Source organism: Oreochromis aureus, linkage group 6 (assembly GCF_013358895.1).
Source record: "Oreochromis aureus strain Israel breed Guangdong linkage group 6, ZZ_aureus, whole genome shotgun sequence".
Classification (NCBI taxonomy): domain Eukaryota; kingdom Metazoa; phylum Chordata; class Actinopteri; order Cichliformes; family Cichlidae; genus Oreochromis; species Oreochromis aureus.
In genome coordinates this window covers 24,058,413-24,082,685 of record NC_052947.1, presented here as the reverse complement: position 1 = coordinate 24,082,685, position 24,273 = coordinate 24,058,413, and the positions used below count along the sequence as shown (strand labels likewise).

Genomic DNA, 24,273 nt, shown 5'->3' with positions numbered 1-24,273 from the left:
AGACAGCTCTCAAATGTTCCCGCAGAAAAAATGGCTCATTTATTTTCTGTGCCTATACTGTAGTATCATGAGCCAGACATGAATAAGCATCAGCTTCAGCTCTTTCCACTTATTGCCTGAATCTGTTTTCTAATATGACTTTAACAAGACTAAAAGAATAGCACCAAGTCCCGTGAGGCTGCAATGCTCATTGCACATCCAAACACATTATTGCTGATAAACTGCTGGATATAAAGCACTGAGATTAAAAAAATAGAGAGAAAAAAAGGAGAAATAATGTTGCTATTCTGAACATTTTTCCATTAGCCAGGGAGTAAAATGTTTTTGGTATGACCAGAGGGTGGCATGAAAGGCTGTCTGTCTGTACAATGACCATATTAGTACATCAGGCTCAGCTCTGCAGTCAGAATAAGTTAAGCTGCTGTAAAATATTGTGATTTAATTACTATATTATTATTATCTTGGTTTTAGAAACGCCTCAACAGTGGCTTTTGGCTGATAAGGGCTCCGTGCCATTCATATAATAAGAAACACATTAGTTTAAAGAGGAAATAAGAAAGGAATCATTTCAAAGAAGCAGTTAATTAACCAGCAGTAAATGAAGCTTTCACAACAACCACAATAACTACCACACCACAGTTGGCCTAGCAAAATATAACATCTCAAAAGGAATCAAATAAATCAAACTTAAAGAGAATCGTTACAAGAGCTGAGCAAATTACAAGACTAGAAGAGATGATCGCCCATGTTTTCATCTTGGATCAGTATTTTTCATCAGTCACAGGTAGCATAACTCACAGGGAAATCCCCCCCCCCCCACACACACAGACACAGGAATGGGTCTGAATCCAGAGGTTTAATATTGGAGTGAGGGGGGGCTGTCCAGTGGTTATTTCAGTTACTGCTGCCTTCCTCTCACTTTTGGCATCAACAAGGCATTTTGGCCCAGAGAACTGCTGCTTGCCAGATATTCTGCCTTTTTCGGCTTTTTTCTTTATGAACCCTAGAGAGATGCTTGTCCGGGAAAATCGTGGGTGGGTAGATCAGCAATTTCTGTAAAACTCAGGCCAGGCCATCTGGCACCACTTAAATCACCTTTCTTCCCCATTCTGATGCATGGTTTGAACTTCAACAGGTGGTCTAAACCATGTCTTGCCATGTGATTGTAGATTTTTGTTGGCAAACAGTAGAGCAAGTGTACCTAATAAAGTGGTGTATTAACATGAAATGTAATTGTCTCCACGTAGGATGATATTGTTGTTTTGGCTGCTGCCAGTGTAAAGATGTTTTGAAGGGAAAAACTATGGAAAATCACGTTTGTTATGAGCTGTAAACGCACCTTTGTTTGCCCTTTTGTGGAGACTGAGTTGCTATTAGCGTGACAGTTTTGTTGAAAATGTGTACAAGAAAATACTCACCTGCATCTATTTCCCTCCTGCTTTTGCTGGAGCCCATTTGGAGGTGCTCACATTTATAAAAACAAAAACAAAAAAACAATAGCTTTACTGTTTGTTAATTTAGTTTTTATGGTTAGTTCTGAGTACCCAAGTTAGCTGCTTTTAGCTAGCTAAATCGTTGAAGGACTCCATTAGCTTGCTAAGTCCTGTCGGTGGAGTTTGTCTGAATTTGGTTTCCTGTTGCTCCTTGAATAACAACCTGTAAGCACTGTTGTTTTCTTGTAGCCCATAGACTGTACTGAAAACAGTTCTCAACAGTGTATTATTAACTTTTTATACCGACATCTCATAAAATCCACACATTATGCATAAATTACTGAAAAGAATCAGACTTAACTCTGCATATTAAGGTATATACACATTGCTCAAAATAATTAAAGGAACACTTTAAAAACACATCAGCCTTCAATGGGGAAAAAATCATGCTGGATATCTACACTGATATGGGCTGGGTACATTGTTTCATCCCAATACCTAATGCCTAGCCTATAGAGGTCTTTGTGTCCCATCATGCTTATGCCTTCCCATCCCATCACATTAATCGATCATGCTGAACATTATTCATGGTCATGTGTCACATGTGCTCAGGGTGAACTTGCTGTAAAAAGCATAGGACAACATTCAGGATGCCAGGCACAGGCCTCACTAAAGGACATCGGATCCTTAGGTCACCCTCATGAACTTTCTATTGCACTGTTGTGTCTGCACTTTCTTGTGTCCGTATTGCTTTGTTCTGTCTGGTTTGCAATTTTTGCACACTTGCACTTTATGCAGTCCTGTGTTGATCGTCTGTTATATGTAACACCATGGTCTTGGAGGAACACTGTCTTGTTTCACTGTGTAAGGTACCACTGATTGAAATGACAATAAAACCACTTGACTTGACTTGAAGTCTGATTGTTTGGTCAAACACATTCCCACTTGTGGCCTGCTGGAGGTCATCGTGTCATTTTTCACTAAAATCACCATCCTGCAGTAGCTACATAAATCTATAAATAATATCAATCCCTGTTTCAGGTCTCGGCAGTTCTGACTAGATTCTGTATGTAAGTAGTTAATTAAAATTTCTGTGTACGTAGACACCAACAGATTTGCTGTTTTTGCTGTTTTATCACAGATAACCTTCATTTGTAGCCCAAATTTGGAATTGAAAGGTTGACTCAACATTTAAAAACGAGAGCGGTAACAGTCATTTTCACTTGAGTTTATTTGTAACAAATGAAACTTGTGTCGATAAAGAACAGAAATCCATACAGACCTGTTTTTCAGTTTTCACGCGCTCCGAGAACCAATGTAAGAAAATAAAAAGCACTTGTTGACTCGGAGCAGAAAACGGAAACAAAAAGGTTTACATGTACAGACCAATTGGAGGTAACTGATCCCAATAACACACCATATTTTCATTTTTTATACAATTTATAAACTCCAGTTTAATCCATCTACATGATACATCGGGGTAAAATAGAACACTTTGTTTTGTGAAACTTCTCTTTTGTGGTACAACAAATCCACAATGTGATGTATTGCACATACTGCTGTGCCATAAAAACTGTGACTTGTGGTGCATCCTTTTATTATATCGCTCTGTATATCTGATAAATCTCTATTCATTCTTTGCCTTTATCATCAGTTAATTCATTTACTTTTACGTAGTCATCTATTTATGCATTTCAGTTACTCTCTGTGTTTTGTGTTATTTACATATACACAACCGTGTGAGCATTGCAGGGTCCATCTTTGCTGAGTTCAAGTAAGACTCCTTTTTTTGAGGGGGGGAGGCCGGGGCTATCGGAGTTAACAGGATACTAAATATTAGTGCATAGTACAAAGAGAGAAAGTGCAAGTCTTCCCGTAACAGGTGCGACCAAAGGGGCATCTCGAAAGTGGTACCATGCATACAAACAACAACAAGGTTACTTTAAGATGGTGGAAAACTGTCAACAATCCCTCATATGGCCGAGAGTTAATGGACTTACAAAAAAATGAGTATATACTGTAGGTTCTGTGTCAGCGGAGACAAAGCACCTGAACTTCTCTCAGCCTTCGTTTTTGAAAGAAAAGGAAAAATGCGGAACAGCAGAATGAGGAACACAGATGAACTACTCTGACTGATTTTAGGTGAATGGCTTCAGGTGGGATACTTAAGCATACTCTTAAGGGCTGATGCTCCTCCTTTCCAACAGACTGACAAAGAGCCATTCAGCTTTTACAGATTTCTATACAGCCGAGCAAGTATGACTTGTTCGAGCCAGCTCAAAGTCTGCGCCAAACTTTCATGGCGGGTAAAAGAAAAGTGTCCATAATGACAGTATATCCACAAAGCCTGTGTAAGTGTCCTGTGAGGAAAAGATGGAAAGCTTGACGTAGAACCTTAAAAAATGATCAGTCTGTCTTGCTAATAACCTACTTTAAAACCACATTTTTCTGCAGTTGAGTCTCTTGTAACATATGCTTTTTTTCTTTTGAATGAAAAGAGATATGATGATGCAGTTGCTGGGTTTAAAATGTGACTACAACTGTCCAGCCTACACAAACCCTTCCATTCAAAATTTCACAGCCAAAAACAACAAAACAACAACAAAGAACAAAAAAAGAACAAAACAAAACAAAACAAAAATCCCACAAAATACTTTTTCACATACTGTAACATAACAAAAACGCACACACACATTCGGTTCACACACGCAGACAAGCATACATAAAATACACAAAAACCCTTTAAAGTAACTTTATCAAAATAGGCGTGTAATATAAGGCACTAGAAATCTAAAATTAAAATACTTATTAGATGCAGTTTGTAATATGACTTCGATCATTCGTTGCTCGCCGTGACACAAAGAAGGATGACATCATCTACTGGACATGTGACTTGATTAAAAAAAAAAAAAAATCGACTTCCTAAGAGGTCAGAGGTTATTTCTCTAACACTTTTAAATGGTGGAGGGAACATCAAGTGTAACATCCTTGTGTCTGGAAAATGATGCACCATCATCAGTATTATCGTCGTCATCATCACCGTCATCATCATCATGGCATATAACTGCAGTTAGTGACTTGACACAAAAATATATAATACATCTACTTATTGCACACTGAATCAGACACAGAGAAAAGTCAACGGTGAGCATTCCAGTAAGAAAATTGTTCTCCTTTTCCCACCCCTTTCCTGCTCGCTCATCTCGCTTTCTACTTAGTAAATCTTAGTGAAGCTTATTTGGACACCTAATATTTCGTCTGCTCTCAGCGCTTACTAGCTTCACTCGTGGTCCGCCCGGCTTTCTTTTGGCCTACGCGCAGAACAACGTGGCGGGATTATTCTCGGGACTTTCTGGTAGCAGCACTGTTAATACTGTACCCTGGCGGGCCCTCGGGAATTGAGAAATTACCGTCTTCGCGTCTTTAAACGTCGCAAGTGAGACAGTAATGAGGTTGAGAGTCCTGTGTGCATGCGAAACGTGTGGGTGGAGAATACAGGAAAGTGACACTCAATTTTTTTCATAGAACTGTGAACATTTTCCACACTAGATTTGATTGTACACTTTAAAACAGTACCGTATCACTTTAACAAAAAAAAAGAAAATGGCTACAGCTCATTGGATTACACAAAAAAAAAATGTAACTTTGCCCATGTATGCTCAATGGTGACAAAATCATAAACCTATAAGAATGAAAAAACAGAACGTGCCATATGGAATATCCAGTTTTTTAAAAAACAATATAGTCACATATTTTTCTAGAAAACTAAATTAATGTTTTACTTTGCGGTATGCATTTTTAGACCTCAGTAAACCTTCCCTTATCTTAAATCGTGAAGCATAAGGTTGAACTGGTGGTGTTTATTACTGTATGGTAGAAATGTCTTCTTTTTCATTCACAGGAAACAAGAGTCTGTTTCCAAAATAAGAGAAAAAAACTAACCCACACTTGTGTCTTTTTTTTTTTTAAGTTGCGTGTTCTTGGTCTTTTTAATACTGTGTGCTCTGTGTTTTCAGGCTCCTGTTGGCAATTCTCTGGTGCTTGATATCCCAGTTCTTTCTTGTCCACAAGGTTTCCATAAGATGGATTTGTAGTCTCCTTCTGAACTGTCCTCCAGATAGAAAAATCGAAATTTCCTGTGACAGAAAAAAATGCTGTAGCTGGGTCCCGTATTTAGGTTGGTGATGCTACACTGGTGGTGGACGAGGTGAGAGTTCCACACCCAAACAACAAAAAACGCAATTCGGGTGCTCGGAAAAGCACTGAAAGGAATAAAAAAAAAAATCTATATTTGATCAAGTATTCTGATTGGAACAGTGGTTGAAGTTGCTGCTTCAGACTGACCAATGGGTGTGTTTGGGCTGAGGGTGGCAGGAAAACACCCTTGTCAAGCAGGTTGCTATGGCTCAGTTAGAGGTGCTGTTTCTGGGTACGGATAAGCCGATGGTCCCCCTTCACTCTGCATGCAGTGGCAAAGTCTTCATACCTGCACATCGCAACCTAGTGCATTTATTCTGGCTGTGCATAACATGAGAAAAATGCACTCGGTTGAACGTGCGCATGATCGACAGCCACTGGGTTTATGTTGCATAGTGATCAAAGCTTCCCAGGTACTCCAGACTGGCGCGGTAGCAGAACTGGTACTGGTCCTAGAGGGAAGCAGAAGAGTTGTGAAGAAAGAATAAACGAACATGCAAGTGTTCTTTGAAGATGTGAAGTGGTTTAGAAAGCTCACCTCTGTCTGAACGGTGGCTGGTCTCTGGGTGCGCAGCATCTTGACAGTCTGGAAGATATCCACCACTCCCTCGTACCTCATCCTCTCTAGCACGATGCTGAGGGTGATGAACACACCGGTCCTTCCTACACCAGCACTGTTGGAGCACAGGTGGAAACGTATTCAGAGCTGGAAATACATCTGCTTCTGTATGCATCATGCACTAGCTCAGTTTGCTACTAGTCGTGTTATTCTGAATATTTGCTCACACGTGGTGCAGCAAGCGGTGGTGGTGCTTTATTAGCGTATCGGCAAGAAAAAAAGTCCAGTGCTGTGAAAAACTATTTCCCTCTTCCTCATTTCATATTTTTCCAATATCTGTCACAGCTAGGTGTTTCAACTCATCAAAGAAGTTTTAATATTAGACAAAGATAACTGAGTAAATACAAAATGGACTTTTTAAATGATGGTTTTTGCCCAGTCTCTTTCTTATTCTTCAATTGTGAACTTTGCCCTTAACTGAGACAAGTGAGGATTACAGTTGTTTAGATGTTTTTCTGGGATCTTTTGTGACCTCTAGGTCATCAGCATGGTAATTCTGGTAGCCCTGTCATTCCTAGGATGGTTCTCCAAGTTTTCTCCATTTATGGCCTTCACTGTGGTTCCCTGGAGTCCCAAAGCCTTAGAAATGGCTTTGTAATCCTTTTCAGACTGATAGATGTTAGTGGCTTTATATCTCAGCTGTTTCTTTAGATCGTGGCATGATGTGTTGTGTTTTTTTAGATCTTTTAGCAACATCACTTTATCAGAAAGGCTCCAAGTGATTTCTTGATTCAACCGGTCTGGGAGTAATCAGGCCAGAGGGTGGTATTGAAACTTAACTTAACTTAGCTTCCCAAAAAACGGGGTTAATCACAGTTAATCTATCATTTAACTACTTTTTCACATAGGAGCAGGAAGGTTTGATTTTTACCTTACTAAATGAAATCATTATTTAAAAACGGCATTTTTCATTTATCTTTGTCTGATATTAAAGCACTGTATATATTTAACAGGAGTGGAATAAATTTAACGTAAAAGATTCTCCGAGTCTTTACTCAAGTAGAAACAAAATGTTCCAAAAATCTCTCACAGGTCATCTGGTGAATGTGTACGTATTCTTTTTTATCTAGTCTGCACAACTTAATGAACAATATGTGAAATGTTGAGGTATTTGTAGGCAGCCTAGACCTTACCTGCAGTGCACAGTAATTGGCCCGTCCTGGCCAAACTGTTCTTTAGTTTTATGCACTTGGCCAATAAAATCAATAAATCCTTCTCCTGACTTTGGCACTCCTTGCTCGGGCCAGTCTGTGAACTGGAACTGACGAACTGTCCGTGACTGGCCATCCTGGGTGAAAGAAGATATGGTAATTTGAAACTCAGAAAATTCTGGAAGCCAGTACAAATTAGTCTGTCTTGCTCACAGGTTGACGACTCACCCTGGCATCAGTGACTTTGAACTCTCTCAAGATGTACTGGGGCATGTTGTACTCAGCCATAGGATCCACCACAAAGTACTGGTACCTGGCTGAGCGCTCTGCAGGCCAGTACTGGTGACACTTCTCCTGTAGAGTACAAAGGCTTCTCTTCAGAGCACTGCATCATATTTAAAGTACTCAGTGTGTGAGGAGAACCATTTCTAGGCAATTTATAACGAAAATGTCACCATAACTTGTGATATTCATTATTCATTTCAAGACCATCTCAATGCAGATGAGATATTATGTTCACTGAATTAATACTGAAAGTCATATCACTCTCACTGTGCCATGCATAATGCTTCATAACGCCCAAACATTTATTATATTTAATTCATTATATTAAATTTTTGATAGATTTTTTTCCACCAAAATCGCAAATTATTAATCACGAAACATTCGCTTTTTTTCTGTTGCATGCATCAAAAGCTATTCTGCTGCCCATTTTAAGAGGACATTGTTATTCACAGTTCAGTCCTCTCCTGATGTAAACTTCTGCAACAACAAAACAGGGAGCTGCTGATTATGCTGCTATTCAGTCAGCCCTTCAATATATTCTTTTTCTGAAAATAATTAGCTCAAATTACAATATATTGTGTGATACTGCATGTTATAGTACACGCTTAGGCAAAAACGATCACTTAATCAAGGGAAAAATGTGGGTCTATTGTTTAAAAGCTGCAGCTAGCCCAAACACATTTAATTAATGTGAGTTTCAAAGAATTTGTAAATTCTTTGTCTAGATTTTAGTTAAGAGCTTGTACCCCTACACACATCTCCATACTGGTAATTGTGTGGGCTCTGAATAGCTGAATAGGATGGTCTGCTTTCCTTCTGTGAAGTGACATGCTTTTTTGTTGTTAACTGAAGTTATTTGTAACCTCTTCAGGTTCCTTTGGTCTAAAATATGAGACCATCCTGATGAAGCTTCACTGAGACCATCCTGATGAAGCTTCAGGTAACAGTGGGTGGATCGACTGAAGGGCCAGATGCGTCTCTCAGGCCCTGTGTCAGGTCTCTGCTGCATTTTTTTCCTATTTCTCCAGGACATGACTGTCAGGTCCTAACAGGTTTTCAGTTAATAGTCCTTTGAAAGTCGCCTTGTTAGTGCAAAAAAGCTATTTTATGATAATGGGCTGTGTAATTTTTTGGCATTTTATGTAATTTCAACTGAAGAAATTGGAACAAATTTTGTCTGTTTTTGTGACGGGTTGTTAGTAACAAAGTGCCTGAAGCTACAATTTAAAATTGCTTCTTTGCTAAGTCGTCTGCTTTGTGTAGACCCAACACAGGTTCATCTCTTGAGTTCAGTTCCTTTTTATCCTTGAACGGTTCATAGGTCAGTGTTCAGGAGCTCAACATTCCTCTGAAATGGTCAAACACTGGACTGAAAATGAGTAGAAAAGCTGCCAGTGTCCAAAGGAAAAAAAACCCCATGTAGCTCAAGACTTTTGCACAGTACTGTGATACGCTAATTAAAAAGACATTTAACCAGTACAGCTATATGTTTTTATTCTGTAGGACCAATGCATGTATTACATTTGAGTGTGTTTGAGTGCGTTTATCCGTACCCGTCCCATTTCTCTCAGTTTGGTTAGCATGACAACAATGGTGGAGTTATGTTCCCACAGCATCCTCCAGTAGTCCTCTGTGGTCTCAGCCAGTGGGCCCTGGGTTGCTATATAGGCCTTCTGCTGCCTATAAACACATGGATAAGTATAAATGAAAATACATTTCTCCCCATGCGTGAGAACATTATAAAGTGACTGATGTTAAACTGACCTGTATCCATCAATGAAGCTGGCATTGATGTAGTCGGATCCTTCCACTCCTCTGATTGGCTGCAGACACACACGCGTGGTCTCGTAGGGCATGATGTTCACCAGCCGGTTTTTGAACTTGTTGCACGGCAGATTGGCACTCACAAACCGTGATGTGTGGGCCTTGGCACTGGCCAGACGCTGAAATATAAGAAATAAAGGAAATATGCTGTAATATTGTGCAGATGAAAATTACAGAAAAAAAATTACAAGTAGCATTGATGAGAGCACTAAAATGATGGCGAAATAAAAAAGGACGGTTAAGCAAGGAAGTAAAAGAAAAAAAAGTACTTTTTTAAAAAAGCACAAGGCTTGGTTTTTTAATGGACAAGTGGAATTAGAAAATCATCTTTAATCTGCAGGCCTCAGGATATTTAGTCAACTGAATCAACAAAGCAGGGCCAATATAGGGGACGAGGGCAGCGGTAGGGAATGGAAGAGGGAAGAATAAAGATGAATAAAGAGAGGAAGGAGAAAATCAAAAGTCAGGGGGCAGGAAACCACAGGGCCCCACACTGTCTCAACACACACATGTGAACCACAGTTGATCCAGTCAAAAAAAAAAAAGAAAAAGAAAAACTGGAACACACACATTCATATGTAGATATGTGCAGACAGGCAGACGTAAGTACATGCCGTACACTCGCTCACACTCGACCATTGGATGACACGCTTTAAAAAGAAACACAGAGAAACAGAGAATAGGCATAGGGAAACCGCAGACTCAGGGGGAAACAATGGGGTCTCATGAACCCAACGTCTACCATCAGCGGCTACCGGAGCGCTGTGGGAGAAACAGCAGTACCTTATTTTCTTACAGACAGACTGAGCTGGAAAATCCCCACTAACCACAAGTTCACCAGTTCATTCTGGGTACTCTGAACCCAGTTTCCAGCATCAACAATACTAATTCTTCGTGTCATTTGGTTTGAATTTGACGCGGTCTTATCAATAAAGCCTGGCAAAAACAAAGCTTTTCACCACTTCGATACATGCCAATATTTTTCACCAAGGAGAAACTCATGCCCTCTTGGCAAGCTCCGAGAACTCCACCAATAAACTCTCTGTGAAAGGAAACAAAAACACGGCGTATTAAGGTGTTGGATTACCAAAAGCAGCCAGAAAACATTCACCTCTCCCTTTTTCTCACACGCTTGCTACAACTTTGCGATTTTATTTGAGGGACATGACGCCTCTCTTACACGAGAAGTTCCAACCTTTTGGTGTTTTGTTGACGGAGGTGGAAAGTAATCTTTCAGACGGTGGGCTGTGATAAACCACGCGAGTTCAAGTGAGATGAAATATGGTGAGTAGGACAACCCCGCCATGTGTTTCACATCAATCTAAGGCTGTGAAAACAATAGAGCGAGCGCTCAGTTCATTGTCATTCTGAGGGGAGCGCTCCTATTAGAGGGAGGGAGGAAAGCTGGGGCATAGGATGAGGGAGATTGCTCAGAGTCACTTTGTGTTTACCTTGCCCTCTGATTGTCTGAGCAGACACAAGCCATTCCTGGGAAAAATTAAGCCACCTGCTTTCAATCTATACCTGTAAAGCTACAACCGATTCTCTCTTTTTCACCCAGCCAGGCCAGTCAGGTCTGCAGAGAACTCATCTGGCATGAGGTAAACAACACAGTAAACAAAATAACAACTAGAATATAATGAAAATAACACTTCCCAACAACACTTTGAATCCCTTATGTTCTCACTGCGATTGTTTATGATGCCTACATTTGCTGTTCTCACTTTATATTCTAATCAGCTCCCTAAAGTTTTGAAAAAGCTGCTATAACTTCCGCCCCCCTAAGATTTTATTACAAACTTCAACTTTCTGGCCTACATTATTTGGTCTTTACGTGAATGTCTATCAAACTTCCCAAACTGCGATGCTTTCAGAAACCCTCAGAAGAGCTAACTCTCTTACCTTAGATTCAAAAGGTGCAATCCCATAATCCCCTTCAAATCCAACCATCTATATGAATCTCTCAGAGGGGGATTGAAACTGTAAGAACCACTAACAGCCCTGGGAAAGATGCTCAGGGGCTATCAAAGTCAAAGCTTCCTGAATTAAACATTCTGTATGTCATTTTAGACAACGTTCTTCCCAAGCTTTGGTGGTAAGAACCATCTTATGAAAAGCTTCAGCATGGGACCTGAAGTGCAGCTTTGTTTTTTGGTCAACTATGGCTTTCAAGTTCAAGAATTAAATATGAATGTTTGCTCTATTCTTTGTATGGACAGAATGGCCAGTAGGTAAAGTCTTCAGACAGTGATTTATCCCGCTGGATATCTCTGAGCAGGCCCTGAAGATCTGCAGTGCTTCAAAAGAGCTTTCACTGGCTCTTACTGTTAACCTTTTAGGTGGCGAAGGGCAAGAAAAAGACAACTCGGCCTTACAGAAACCAGTGAAGTGTTACATTATTATCATGAATCGGTTTTATGAACCTCCATAAATCCGTAGGGCTTAATTTTACAGCCTTCGGGGGAACAAAGTGAATCCTCCTCACCTTGAACTCCAGCTCCATGCCGGTGACATTTTCTCCTGGTTCAATCTGCGTCAGCCTCTGGATGTAGGAGTACAAGTTCCTCGCCGGGACTTCGGTGTTCCCGCAGGTCACCGCCTCCAGCAGTGCATCGTGGATGAAGATGTACTGGTCTTCCGTCTGCACCATGTAGTTCCTCTGGGAGCGCATCAGCGTGACATGACCGTAGATGTCGATGGTCTTCTCATGCTTGATTCGCTCTGTCATGGCATCGATCACGATGAAACAGCCAGTGCGGCCCACTCCAGCACTGGAAATAGGAAAAGAGAACCAGATAGTGAGGTTATTTTCTCACATAACATGCAGTGTGGGCACTGTGTCCTGGTGCAAAACTGGCCCAAACATACCATGCTTTGCCTAAATCAGCTAACTATCATCGAGATCCCAGCCAGCAATATTTCCGACAAAGCAGGTAAAAATTGACATCAGCGATGAGTCAGCAACACTGTCTCGCTGGCATTAAGAAGATATCCTCCCTATCGACACACAATCCGGAAATATAATACCGTTAGCTGCCCACCCAAACACTTCACATTTTTGCTGTGCTAGTAAACGGTGAGACAACCTGACCAAGCAAGTTTGTGCAAGTGAATAGAAAATTCTTTATGTGGTTAAATGAATATCGGTGTGCATGCGCGAGCGCGTTGTCGAGGTGGAATGAGATTTGGTCCGTTGTTTGGTTGAAATGTAAAAGCACATTATGATGGAGTCTTGCCAGGATAATTAAATTTGACTGATAATCCTGTTAGATACTCCATCTGACTGCTACGGAAGATTAGGAAGAGCTGCTCTCCTGCCAACCTTCTCCGCTGCGTCCCGCCCCCGTCGCTCTGCCTCTTTTTCTTCTCCATAAGTACCCTCTCACGCCAGCCCCGACACTTTTTCACACTCACATTTGTCCTTCTTTTTCCTTCTTGGAAACCATTTTCTCTCCATCTTTCCTTTTCCTTAATTCATCATTTTCATTCACTGTGCCCTGGATTTGACCTCACCTTCTTTTTTCTCACTCTGCACACATCTCCTCCTCTAACTCCCAGTCCCTCGCTACCTTTCCCTCTCCATCATTGTCTCAGGCTCACCCCCTTCCCCTCCTTCATTCTCCTCCACATCTATACCTCACTAATTCTTCCTCCCGAGAGTTTCTGCTCCATATTCCCACTGCCCTGCTCTATCTTCTTTTCTCTGCGATTGCCGGTAAGAGCAAACAGAAGCTTCATTCGAGCTCTGGAGCTAAACGCTGTGCCAAGCCCGTAATGACAAGCTCCCAGAGTCTCTTCTCCATCCAACACATTGGCCTCCTGCTGCTCAGACAGCAGCTCATTTGAATATAAACTTGTGAACCCAGATGTACCCCCGGCCTAAATGGTATATTGTCAACTGTGAAAGCTAATTATGGAAAATAGGGTCAGCATGGTAGCTGATGATGGAGACGACGGAGGTTGTTGTGGGAGGAATGTGGGTGTCTAAGCCAGCCAGGATGTTTGGGGTTTGCATAATGGCAGGTCAATCTTATTTTACTTCAGCGCCTCTGAACGATTTTATACAAGCGCCCTTGGACTCTTGTTGATTTTCACCGACTGCCAGGCTTTTGAAAATGTTATTAACTCATAAATGCCAAAATAACACATAAGTGTTTCATGCAAACTCACAAACGCACAGTCACGGAGCTGACCTGTTTCCTTTATGGTCGTGGATGGATATCATAAATAATTCTGGTTCAGTGAATAATAAGAATGGATGAGCCGAACTGAAAATACACAGACACATACCTGCAATGGACAACCATGGGTCCCGCATCTGGAGGATTGCAGGCCTTGACCCGGCGAAGGAAGGCCAGGAAGGGGGTGGGATGTTCAGGCACCCCGTGGTCTGGCCAGGCTGTAAACTGGAAGTGACGGACTTCACGCTTCTCATTTGAGCCGCTCTGGTTGAGCAGATTAGACGTGAGGTTAAATATAAAGATTTAGTTATTCTGTTATTTTTCTAAATGTCCAAAAATCCCAGTAAAAAATGTACACAAACATGTCATGAGCTGCCCAGGCTATCAGGTTTAGTCTAGTTTATTTTTAAAAAAATCTGCAGGGCACTATAGTTTTTGGAGAACACTGCTCAAATATAAAGAAAGTGTATTAGTTGGCGCTCTCTTCAGCCAATGATTAATACGCTGATGTGGTTTGTTCACTCCTTACAGCAGCAGGATGGTTTACAGTGTGAGCTCTCAGAACTAGCTCTAAAAATATGCTATCCAACCATGCTGGGAATGAAATTTTGTTTATAGACCTGCAAAGAAGTATGTATAAATATTTGAGCAGATCAATTACGCACACTCCATTATACATGCCATGTTTCAGTACCTTGTAAAGAGCGAAGGTCCTGACAGAGTAGGTGGCCAGCTCCACCGTGTCAAGCAGAGTGACCTGGATCAGGCCGTAGGTCTCTGTGCCACGTGTTGGCCAGTACTGATCGCACTTCACCTAAAATGGAAGAGGGGAGAAGCTGTGAGAGACGAAGAGCAGGTTGTATATTTCTTTGCAAAGATTTTGGTGAAAGAAAAGAGAAAGAAAAGAGCTGACGTGACTTCGAGTGCATGTGTAGAGGGAACAAAAAAAAAGAAAAGAAGGGGGAGAGGAGTGCTAAAGCAGATCAGTGAGAGAATTTGAGAGTATCAGACAGTAATGTACATACAGAGACAACCCAGCATGTGAAAAGGGGTTTTAGTAAGTGTGTGTCTGTGTCGGGTGGGGTGGGCATTTGATCCTGCTAGTTAACTGCTATAGGTTGGTGGGCTCTCTCAAAGATCCACACCAGTGCTCAGAAAAGCCAAAAGATACCTAAAACTCATCCTTCACATATTTGATGCTGTACATTGCTAATACATCGCAGCCTCACAAATCCCTACATAACCAATCGTAGCACACACAAAATCCCAGCATCCCTATCAAGCAAAACACTTTGATTTCCCCTGCACCCGGCAGTCATATTTGTAGTTCTTCGAATCGGCTTCGGAGACCACAGAGGAGGGAGGAAAAAAAATCCCAGAGGAGATGAGGGGGGGGCTTGGCAGAATCAGGCCAAACCAAACGTTATGTGCTGATCCCTCCAGTCCTCACATCAAAGACTGCAGGGAGCTCAGCTCAGCTTGCTCTGCATTCCACTGCTCCAGACTGGGGATTATGCGTTTTGGCCCGTGATGTTCAGGCTGTAATTACAGCTTTTCAACTGTTGTTTTCCCACCAGACCTTGAGACACTGTGGGGACAGGAACGGTTGCCTGTGTAAGGAGGAGGGGGGCGCTCACACTGACAGAGCATAAACAGGATCGCAAAAAAAATAAAATCCCTGGTGTGAAGACTATATTATCCATTGATTTATGAGGCTAGCAGCATAACTGTGCCCTGTTCTAGCGTGGTTTGATTGGTGCTAAAAGGAAGGATGCTGGCATCGTTCCCACAGTGGGACCATCTGTGATCATCTGTGCGCTTAATGCGTAAACACATAATGGCATAATGTTGAGAGGTGTTAAATGAGATTAAATAATTTTCTCCAACAAGCAGCCCACTACTCACTCAAACAGTACGTGCAGAGCTAGTGGGCTGATAATAAACAGCTAAATATCTTCAAATTGAATGTTTTCATTTCATAACGCTGTAACCAGCTTATTGAATTTTGACAATTTACAGCTTCACAAGCTCAACACAAACTTGCTCTGCAGTGGAAAAAAACCCAACCGAAAAACAACCAAAAAATAAACCTTATGACGATGTAGCCAGAAAATAAGGACTACATAATATACTACACAGTCACAAGACAGGAAGTGGAGGAAAATGCCCATTGTGGGTGCGATCATGCAAACCATAAACACTTATGTAAACTCTTTATGAACCATATTAAAAGCAAAAAATAACATTTTCAACTAGTTAACTATGTGATCAGTTTACAATACAATTTTTGCATTATCATCCAATGCATTTTGCTATTGCTTGGAGAAAAAAAAGAGGAGGTGGGGAGGGAGCAGAAAAACTATAACAAAACGGTGGATAAAGGTAAGGAGAAAACCATGAGGGGTGAGTTTGCACTTATAAAGGGATTTTAGCAAAGGAGAGAAAGAGAGATCTTGCCTTAGAGAAGAAATAAGAGGGCATCTGAGGGTCAAACAGACACAACAGAGACAGTTGGAAAAAGTTGAAAAGGAAACAGCGTTTTAACACAAGGCACAGGTTAATAGGAAAAGAAGCACAAATGGGAAGAAAGGATAATTTTCTGAAAAGGTCTTTGGACATAATTGGTTAGCACTTCAGTCATGATTCATACCGCAAGCCATTCTTGTTCATTTTACTCTGACATGACATTCTCATTACATTGAATTTTTACTCAAGTGCACATTCTGTTAACAACAGCAAATGCCTCGAAGCCAGATTATTTTCTAATTCATTACTTACCCCAATTTAGCTGTACTTGTAATTCCTCCAGGTCTGGTTCATCAATCCACGCTATTTTTTTGCCTTCTATTCTGATACACTACATGCCCATTCTGACTTCCCAAGAACATTTAGCTTGGTCGTCATGCACTAAATGTTGTATTCCAGCGATTCCTCGCGTGTCCTCTTCTAGCCTATTCTGTTCACTCCACCTACAATCTATTGTCCTCGTGCATCGAAATAAAATAAAATTAAATAAAATAAAACTCATGTCTTTTTCTAGTCTCTCTGTATCTCCTCACAACATGCCATAACACCTTAGCTGTAATTTTGCTGTTTTGCATTTCTCACTCATTATGTCACTCTAACCTTCAGTTGTATATACACCTCCATCATGACAGCTTACGCATTAGTTGCACGTTGCACATAGAAAGCAAAAATACTGACGATACAGATGATGAAAAATGTTTGTCCGTCTGCATGCCTGCTAATGCTGAAAAATATTTAGGAGCTCACTAACAATATTTCAGTACTTGCCTAACAACTAAATAATACCAGTAATTACCAACAAAACTGCCTTTTTCCTTACAAACTTTAAAAGTTAATTCAGCCACAGAACATTAGCTTCCAGTTCGGAGTGACTGGACAGCATTACATTTGGTATAAAACAGCAGCTTTTGTTGGCCTGCACATTCTCACTAATAAAAAGAGAAAATCTATGAGGTGGCCTTTTGATGTTATTTAGTATTTTAAATTAAGTGATTAATTTAGGTTTCAATGATTATGATTTTGTGGATACCAATTTAGACACAATTTTCATTTGAAGCTATCTAGTGAAAACACCAGCCAATATTACCGTATTATTATCAGCTTATTACCACAATAATGTAATAACAGTAAGTTTTTAAGCCAAAACATTTTCTTGTTACCACCTTAACACATGGTGACCAAAATATTTCTATAACGTCACCAAATAGTTCTACCTCACTGGCATCCTTGGTTAATAAATGTAACTATTAAGTTTACAGAGATATGCAAATGGTTAATACCTTTGTATTACTTGCTTAATATCTTGGTTATTATTTTATTATCTGATTATGTTGTTGTTATGAAACTATTACCCAACTATAAGAACATTACTGAGCTGTAATGGAGGCTGCTATAATATATTTATTGTTGCAGATGAACTCTATATATCATATTCTTTTCAGCTTGTGAAAAGCTAGATGCTTCATAATCAAAGGCAAATAGATAATCTCACCAAACGTGTAACTTTTCTCCGATTTTATGCAGTGGACCTCACAATAGAGCTTATCCAGTTCTTATACTACATTTGATAAATTTAATCCAATAATAAAAACCACAATTTCTCTCATCTAGCCTTACCTAGCCTTATGCTTCATCATGTCCTGCTCTAGTCTTTGTCTTCGTCTGTAATATTGTATTTGTACTCATCCTCTGTGATGCTATCTGTATTCAGTTCTGCAGTCGTGCACACTCCCACCTTATTCCATTTTCTTACCCGTGATTTCTCTTCCAGCTTGGTCATCATGATGATGTTGGCTGTGTGCTGCTCCCAGACCATCCTCCAGAAGTCCCCGAAGGTCTCGGGAAGGGCGCCCTGAGTGGCAATATAGGCATTCTGACGGCGGTAGCCATCAATATAGTTAGCGTTGATGTAGTCACTGCCCGGGACACCTGAGTAATAAGAGAAAAAGTGGATGTTATTTAAGGTGGAGAAAAGAATAGAAACACATGTGTGCAAGCTGAACTGGAGAATGGATTAGATGGAAAAAGCAAATAAGGGAAAAGACAGAAAAACAGATGGGAGCAAAAGATACAGGCGGTGATGAAACACTCAATTCTAAGTCTGTATGCTGAGAGTATGTGAATGATGCATGGCACTGATTGCATCAAATTACTGCCTGCAGATGAACCTGATTCTTATTCTGTTCCATGTTGAAATAATCTTTAAGGATTATTTAAAGTCTACTACTATAAAGGCAGGTTTATGTGCAAGTAATAAAGGGTGAGGATCATCTGAGGTCATGGCAGGGAGATTAATGTTTTCACAGGGCCCAGAGGCCTTTGGTGTTGGATTGTTCAGCCGTCTTGTTTTATAATACATGCTAAGACGATCATGGGCCTAATCTGAGTATACTCTGGATGTGTCGCTTTGAATGGCAATATGACTGTAAGGCCGTCTCTGTGTAAGACTCGGCTGACACTGCTTGTCCTGGAAGGGATTGTGTGTGTGTGTGTGTGTGTGTGTGTGTGAGAGATGTGAAAGACTGTCTGTGTGTGTTTGATTTAGGATCAGGCCTGCTCATCTAGGGCCTAATACCATAATCCCAAAAATCACTGAGTCACAGCTCAAACATGCACACATACGCCAAAAACACCAAAGTACACACACACACATACACTCAGGCACACATGCGTACGTTCAGCTGTGACCCGATTCTGCCGAAATGGGACCTAAAACTCCTTTTGAGCCTTCAGATGGCAGTTTACGTTTAAACAGATCGAAATCAATGAACAGTGGGATGCTGACAGGAAGAAACTCCTGCAGCCGATTCTCCTCCCGCAGCTTATTTTACGAGCACGAATCAGTCCCGTACAGTTGTAAAATCCCACGCCAACATCGCAAACACACACACACACACAGACAGCAGACACACACACTCAAATGACAGAGGAGCAAGGGGGTGCTTATACAACTTACTTTAAATGGGATGTGGACAGACGGTAAGAAGAGCTTCTAACATATGTTTATCAACCCCAGTCTTTAAAAGACAGCTTGCCTAAATTCTTTGATGCGCTACAACTTTACTGCAATGGACTACAACAGAAGCAATCTGCAGATAAAACACACACTCGCACTTTCCAGTCACTTGGTGGGAATGCTGGCTTGGCAGAAGGTCTGCGTTCAGCAACGTGTGGAAGTGGCTGCGAGGAGAGTATATGTTTGTTCTCGTCCACATCTGGGCATATATGGTTTTTTTTGTGTGTGTTTGTGCGTGCGTGAAAGCACGCGCACGTGTGTTTGGACATGCTCAACAGTATTTGCATTTTCTTAGCTGGAAGAAAGACAGACAGCCAGGGCTCCAGGACAGGCGGGGGCGGAGGGGCTGCTCACACATGCTCTGCCCAGATAAGGCTCATCTGTTTGGGCTTGGCCTCCCACTGCCTCCCTCTCTCCACATTGGAGCTGCCAGTTTCTCTGCCTCGGGTCTTTCCCAGCTGAGGTGGGTGAGTGCGCTTCAAAATGCACACTGAGTACAGAACTATTTGTTTCTTCTCATTTTAAACCATTCAGAAAGCCCAAATCCAGGAAAATGGGCACACCATGAATAAATCGGTAAACAGTCTAAATAAAGCATGATCGCACGCTATCTCCTCAGATATTAAATTGGTCAGGCCGGGTCCAAACCAGTCATATGATGTGGTAACACAGTGGGGTAAAACACAGCAGTTGGTTAGATGGGAAATACTTTTTGTTTTCATTGTGTTTACGTAGGCACAGCACTTGGTTTGTGATGCATGGGAACAGCCAGTGCAGCACAGCTTCGAACTATTAACATCCCATCTTTCACGGATAGAAGCTCTCACGCACAGGTTCACACAGTCATACACACATGCACGGTATGACATAACGCACTACTTTGCCTCCACACCCAAACTCAAGAATCACAACTTCATGCCCAATTTAAAGCCTAGCCCAAACCATAACTCTGCAACCAAATCGTAAACCTTAAACGGCCCTGAGAAAGTGACCAGAATGGCCTCATTTCCTGAAACCATTACCGTAGCCATACAAAGACGGAGGTAACAGGTCACGCACACCCACACACGCACACAAACACAGCGGAAGCGTGTCTTACCCTCGATGCTGGAGAGTATAACTCTGGAGTGATCGTAGGCAATGACGTTCGCGTAGCGGTTCTTTGGTTTGTTGACCTCCAAGTTGGAGTTCTCCCACGTGAACTGTTGACCAGGATCGACTGACTGCAAGACACGCAAGCGAAGGTCAGCGCAAAGAACAAACATCAACGAGAAGCTGTTGCAGTTATATCGTTTCATGTGGCTTACCACAGTTGTTCTGTGCTGAATCATGTTTTTGTTACCAGAAATATTTTGGCATTATTAAAGCAAGTGGGTTTCAGACAGTGAAACTAGCATGCAGTCTGTCAAAAACATTAGATTAAGATAAATGGCCGTGGCACGAATGATTCACAGGACTTGCAATGAGGAAAAAACAATCTTGCTGCATACCACTTTTAATCCCCGTATGATTGTAAGATACGATATGCTGCTTATGCGTGCACAGCATTGGCTGATTCTCTAAAATCACACATAAGCACCAAGCATTAGCACTTAAAATTTACTGCTGGCATCGATATCGCTATCTCTTAAACTGAACCTCAATGTGCAAGAAATTGGCATCCAGAACAGGAAGATTTTAACAGTTCCAAGAATCTGAGCTCACAGGCACCGGGGCAGGATCGTTGCAGCAAAACCCAATGTTAAAACCAACAAGAAACTGAAAATTAAGACGGTATTATTGATACTGTATAGGAGCGTGGGCACCCATGATATCCCTTTTCAAGAAAGCCTTTCCACTTTCAAAACTATCTAAAAGAGAAAGACGATAAAAGCGCAACCAATAACCCTGGGAGAGAGGGGATGGTTGTGTTAGACCAACACATTAAGTTCCTAGAGGGTAATTACAGTGCAACCATTGCTGTTAGCTGGGAGAGGCAGACATGAGGTCATTATAGGGCTGTCAATGGAGAGGGACGAAGAGGAGAGAGCCAGAGCAATTTAGCAATTCTGAATATTTTACGACACATAATTATGGTTTGGTTGAGGAAAAAGTGGACAGGAGCGGTACTGGATACGTGCACGTATCTGTGTGTGTGTGTGTGTTTAAGAATGCTTTCCATGAGCTGCAGACATCATGTGTGCCTGATTATTACACCGCAATCATTTCTGGCCTCTCTCTCGCTCTCTCTCTCTCTCAGTCCCTCTTCCATCCATCTCTCTTGTTCCTTCGTTAAAGCTTCAGTACCGAACAAAGCACACAGTCATGCAGAGAGAATGTGAGGCTCAACAGAGTGGTTCCAGCTCACACCACAATTGCATACAGCTTCTCCCTCAATGTCTCCTCCATCCTCCTTTATCCTCTCTCCCAACACTCTCCGCCCCCAAAAAACATTCTTGCTCTGTTTTTCTACTTTTTGCATAATGTGTCCTTGTCTTTCTCTATATACGTACTATATATCTGTCACACACAATTTGTCTCTCTTTTGCGGCAACCAATTAGGGCCGTATGCCGTCTCCTCCACCCAGAAGCCCTTGGCCTAAACACATTTTTTTATGCAGGGAAAAGAAAACATTTTTACTCTTTTAACAGCTCTCCGCGGAGCTCATTGTAGTGCTATTTGCGACACAGCCATAATATTTCTGCTAATGTCTTTTTTTTGAGGGCTACAGTTCAGCACGACAAGTTCAGCCAAACTGTTATCTCCAAGTAGATGGCTTTTCTGTTGTTGTTCCACATTAACTCTTCTGTAAGTTGAAGGAAACTAATCAAGAAGCGTCTATTTTACAGAGAACATTTGCCTCTCGCATCTCTTGGCGAGTCTGCTCTCTGTGGCTGTCGCTTTATTTCTAGCTCCCCTTTTCTCCACCAGAGCGTAGAAATGAGGGCTTGATAACCATCTGGCTGTAAGCAAACTCTCTTTGAGCTTGCAATTTCAATTTTCCTCTTATATTTGTATAGATAACAACAAGACAGCAGAGAGAGGGAGATGCGCTCGATTTTGTATCATTCGACGGAGACGAATCCAAACGTAACTTAACTGTATAGTCAATGTGAGGCTTTAAATCTACTCGCGCTCGCTATCACAACTGGAACTGAGCAAGAAACGGCAGGTCAACGATAAATATGCGAGTGTGTGTGCTTATGTGCACCAAGCCCGCATGAATTTCCCAAGTTAGTGATTTTCAGGGACAGATAATCAGCATTCGTACCTCGTACTCTTGAGAGAACTTGAGATTGTCATTTGCCTTGAGGCGCTCAATGTGATCTGCCAGCTCAGAGATGGGGACGGGCGGGTGACTTGCCATGCCTGCCGAGTACAGAAACAGAAAAAGAGGCGGTTTTGATACACACACAATTGAACTCCTTTGGAGGAAAATGTTAAGAGTTAGGATTCTCAAAGGAGGTGTTGTTTAGTGCTCGGTCCATGGACAGTGGAGGAAGCAAATGGAAGTGTTGTCTTTTTTTTTTTTTGGGTTAAGTGACCGTTTTCTCTCCAGGCAGACAGAAGGAACAATGTGCATGTTCAGAAAGTTACTGAGGCACAATAACACGTCTTCAGAGGACACGCACACTGCTGGTGAAGATTAAAAAAAGGCTATGACACAGGCAATAAAACATTTAGCATGATTTTAATTTTGTTTTTTTTCAGTAGAAGTATTCCGGAGGCGTTTGATGAAATGTCAAGCAGCTTCATCCTATATGGGATGGATGGTTAGTTAGCATGGATATGGAGAAGGAAAAGAGTAGAAAAAAATAGAAAGACAGAAAAAGAAAGAAAGAAAGGAAGAGGGGGACAAGGACCAACTAACTTGACAGACGCCGATAACCGCGGTACACTGATACACGGTAGGCTGAAAAGGGAAACAACACCACAGTTAATCTCATCAACACTGGCCACATATAGCATATTTTGCGTGTGGATATTTCTCCCCAATCTACCTGGAGTCTGGAAGTTGATTCTGCGTAGCTCCACAGGATCAGTGGGATGGTGGGAGGACATCGCTTTGCTGCAGGGAAAACTGCCCTTTCTTCCTTCAGCCTCGGCTCTTTTCCTGGAAGAACAAACATAATTTACCTCAACCTGATCTACTTAAAATACACTTAAAATGATGGACATAAACCAGCCGATGCAGTGCAGCTGTTGCTCTTTCCATACATATCTTTATCCAACACACTGAATAAAGTGAGCTTGGGGGATTACAAATGTACAATTCAGCCAGTATACTTCTAGTTAATATATTGTCAATAAAGGCACATGGCAATAATCCTGACTCTTCTGGGTTCAATTTTCTAAATGATTCTTTGCAAGGAAATTGTACCCGCAGGACAGAGGAAATGGTAATAAGCAGTGTTTGTTTACCTGTCAGGTTTGCTGGATCCACGTAGGAAGACGTGTAGATAAAAGCAGAGACAAGGATGAATAACATTAGTGTCCAATCAACAAACATCAGGGACTGAAGCATTGCTGAACTCATCATTCTCTTCCTCTCATTTAAATGGATATGAATAGTAATTTAATCTTAAATATGCAAAACAGCACCTTCTGTAGCTATAAAGATCATCAGCGGATGTAAATCTAAACACAAGGACACTGCATACATATCAACACCCAGCACCTCTGCCCTGGAATGGTACAGCTTAAGAACAAGTGTGAAATGAATAGCTAGAAATCACCAGGAGTTACACTCTAGGGCTGTACTGAGTATTAGATTATTACCATCAAGGTTAATAATTTTGCTGAGCTGCATCAGTCACACTAATTATTCATGTGCATTAACTAACCTCTAGCTAGAAGATTGGCTGGCGAGCTTATCGTGAATAGTGCTAATGGGTGATAATGTTATCTTTCACTTTTCTCTCATGCTAGCTAACACTGCTCCCCATATTTGGCTTTAAATGGGCGTTACTGTGCAAAAATCTTAAGCCACTTTTCATTTATTTGCAGTTTTCTTCAAAAATGGGATATTGTTGCAAAAATTTATTGAAAGTATATAAACTC

General features: G+C 41.3%; 1 protein-coding gene across 1 annotated transcript in view; it reads right to left on the bottom strand.

The window, feature by feature from the left end:
- Positions 1 to 2,646: 2,646 nt before the first annotated feature.
- ptprdb (protein tyrosine phosphatase receptor type Db) overlaps positions 2,647 to 24,273 on the bottom strand; it is a 147,993-nt gene continuing 126,366 nt past the window's right edge. The window contains exons 31-45 of the mRNA XM_039613748.1: positions 23,635 to 23,646; positions 23,214 to 23,326; positions 23,084 to 23,125; positions 22,484 to 22,581; positions 20,332 to 20,455; positions 17,970 to 18,145; positions 14,385 to 14,504; positions 13,800 to 13,954; positions 11,995 to 12,280; positions 9,450 to 9,628; positions 9,239 to 9,365; positions 7,629 to 7,754; positions 7,383 to 7,537; positions 6,169 to 6,304; positions 2,647 to 6,082 (exon numbers count right to left, since the gene is read on the bottom strand). Of these exons, the coding sequence (XP_039469682.1) occupies positions 6,014 to 6,082; positions 6,169 to 6,304; positions 7,383 to 7,537; positions 7,629 to 7,754; positions 9,239 to 9,365; positions 9,450 to 9,628; positions 11,995 to 12,280; positions 13,800 to 13,954; positions 14,385 to 14,504; positions 17,970 to 18,145; positions 20,332 to 20,455; positions 22,484 to 22,581; positions 23,084 to 23,125; positions 23,214 to 23,326; positions 23,635 to 23,646 (1,918 nt within the window). The 3' untranslated portion in view covers positions 2,647 to 6,013. The remainder of the gene's footprint in view (positions 6,083 to 6,168; positions 6,305 to 7,382; positions 7,538 to 7,628; positions 7,755 to 9,238; positions 9,366 to 9,449; positions 9,629 to 11,994; positions 12,281 to 13,799; positions 13,955 to 14,384; positions 14,505 to 17,969; positions 18,146 to 20,331; positions 20,456 to 22,483; positions 22,582 to 23,083; positions 23,126 to 23,213; positions 23,327 to 23,634; positions 23,647 to 24,273) is intronic.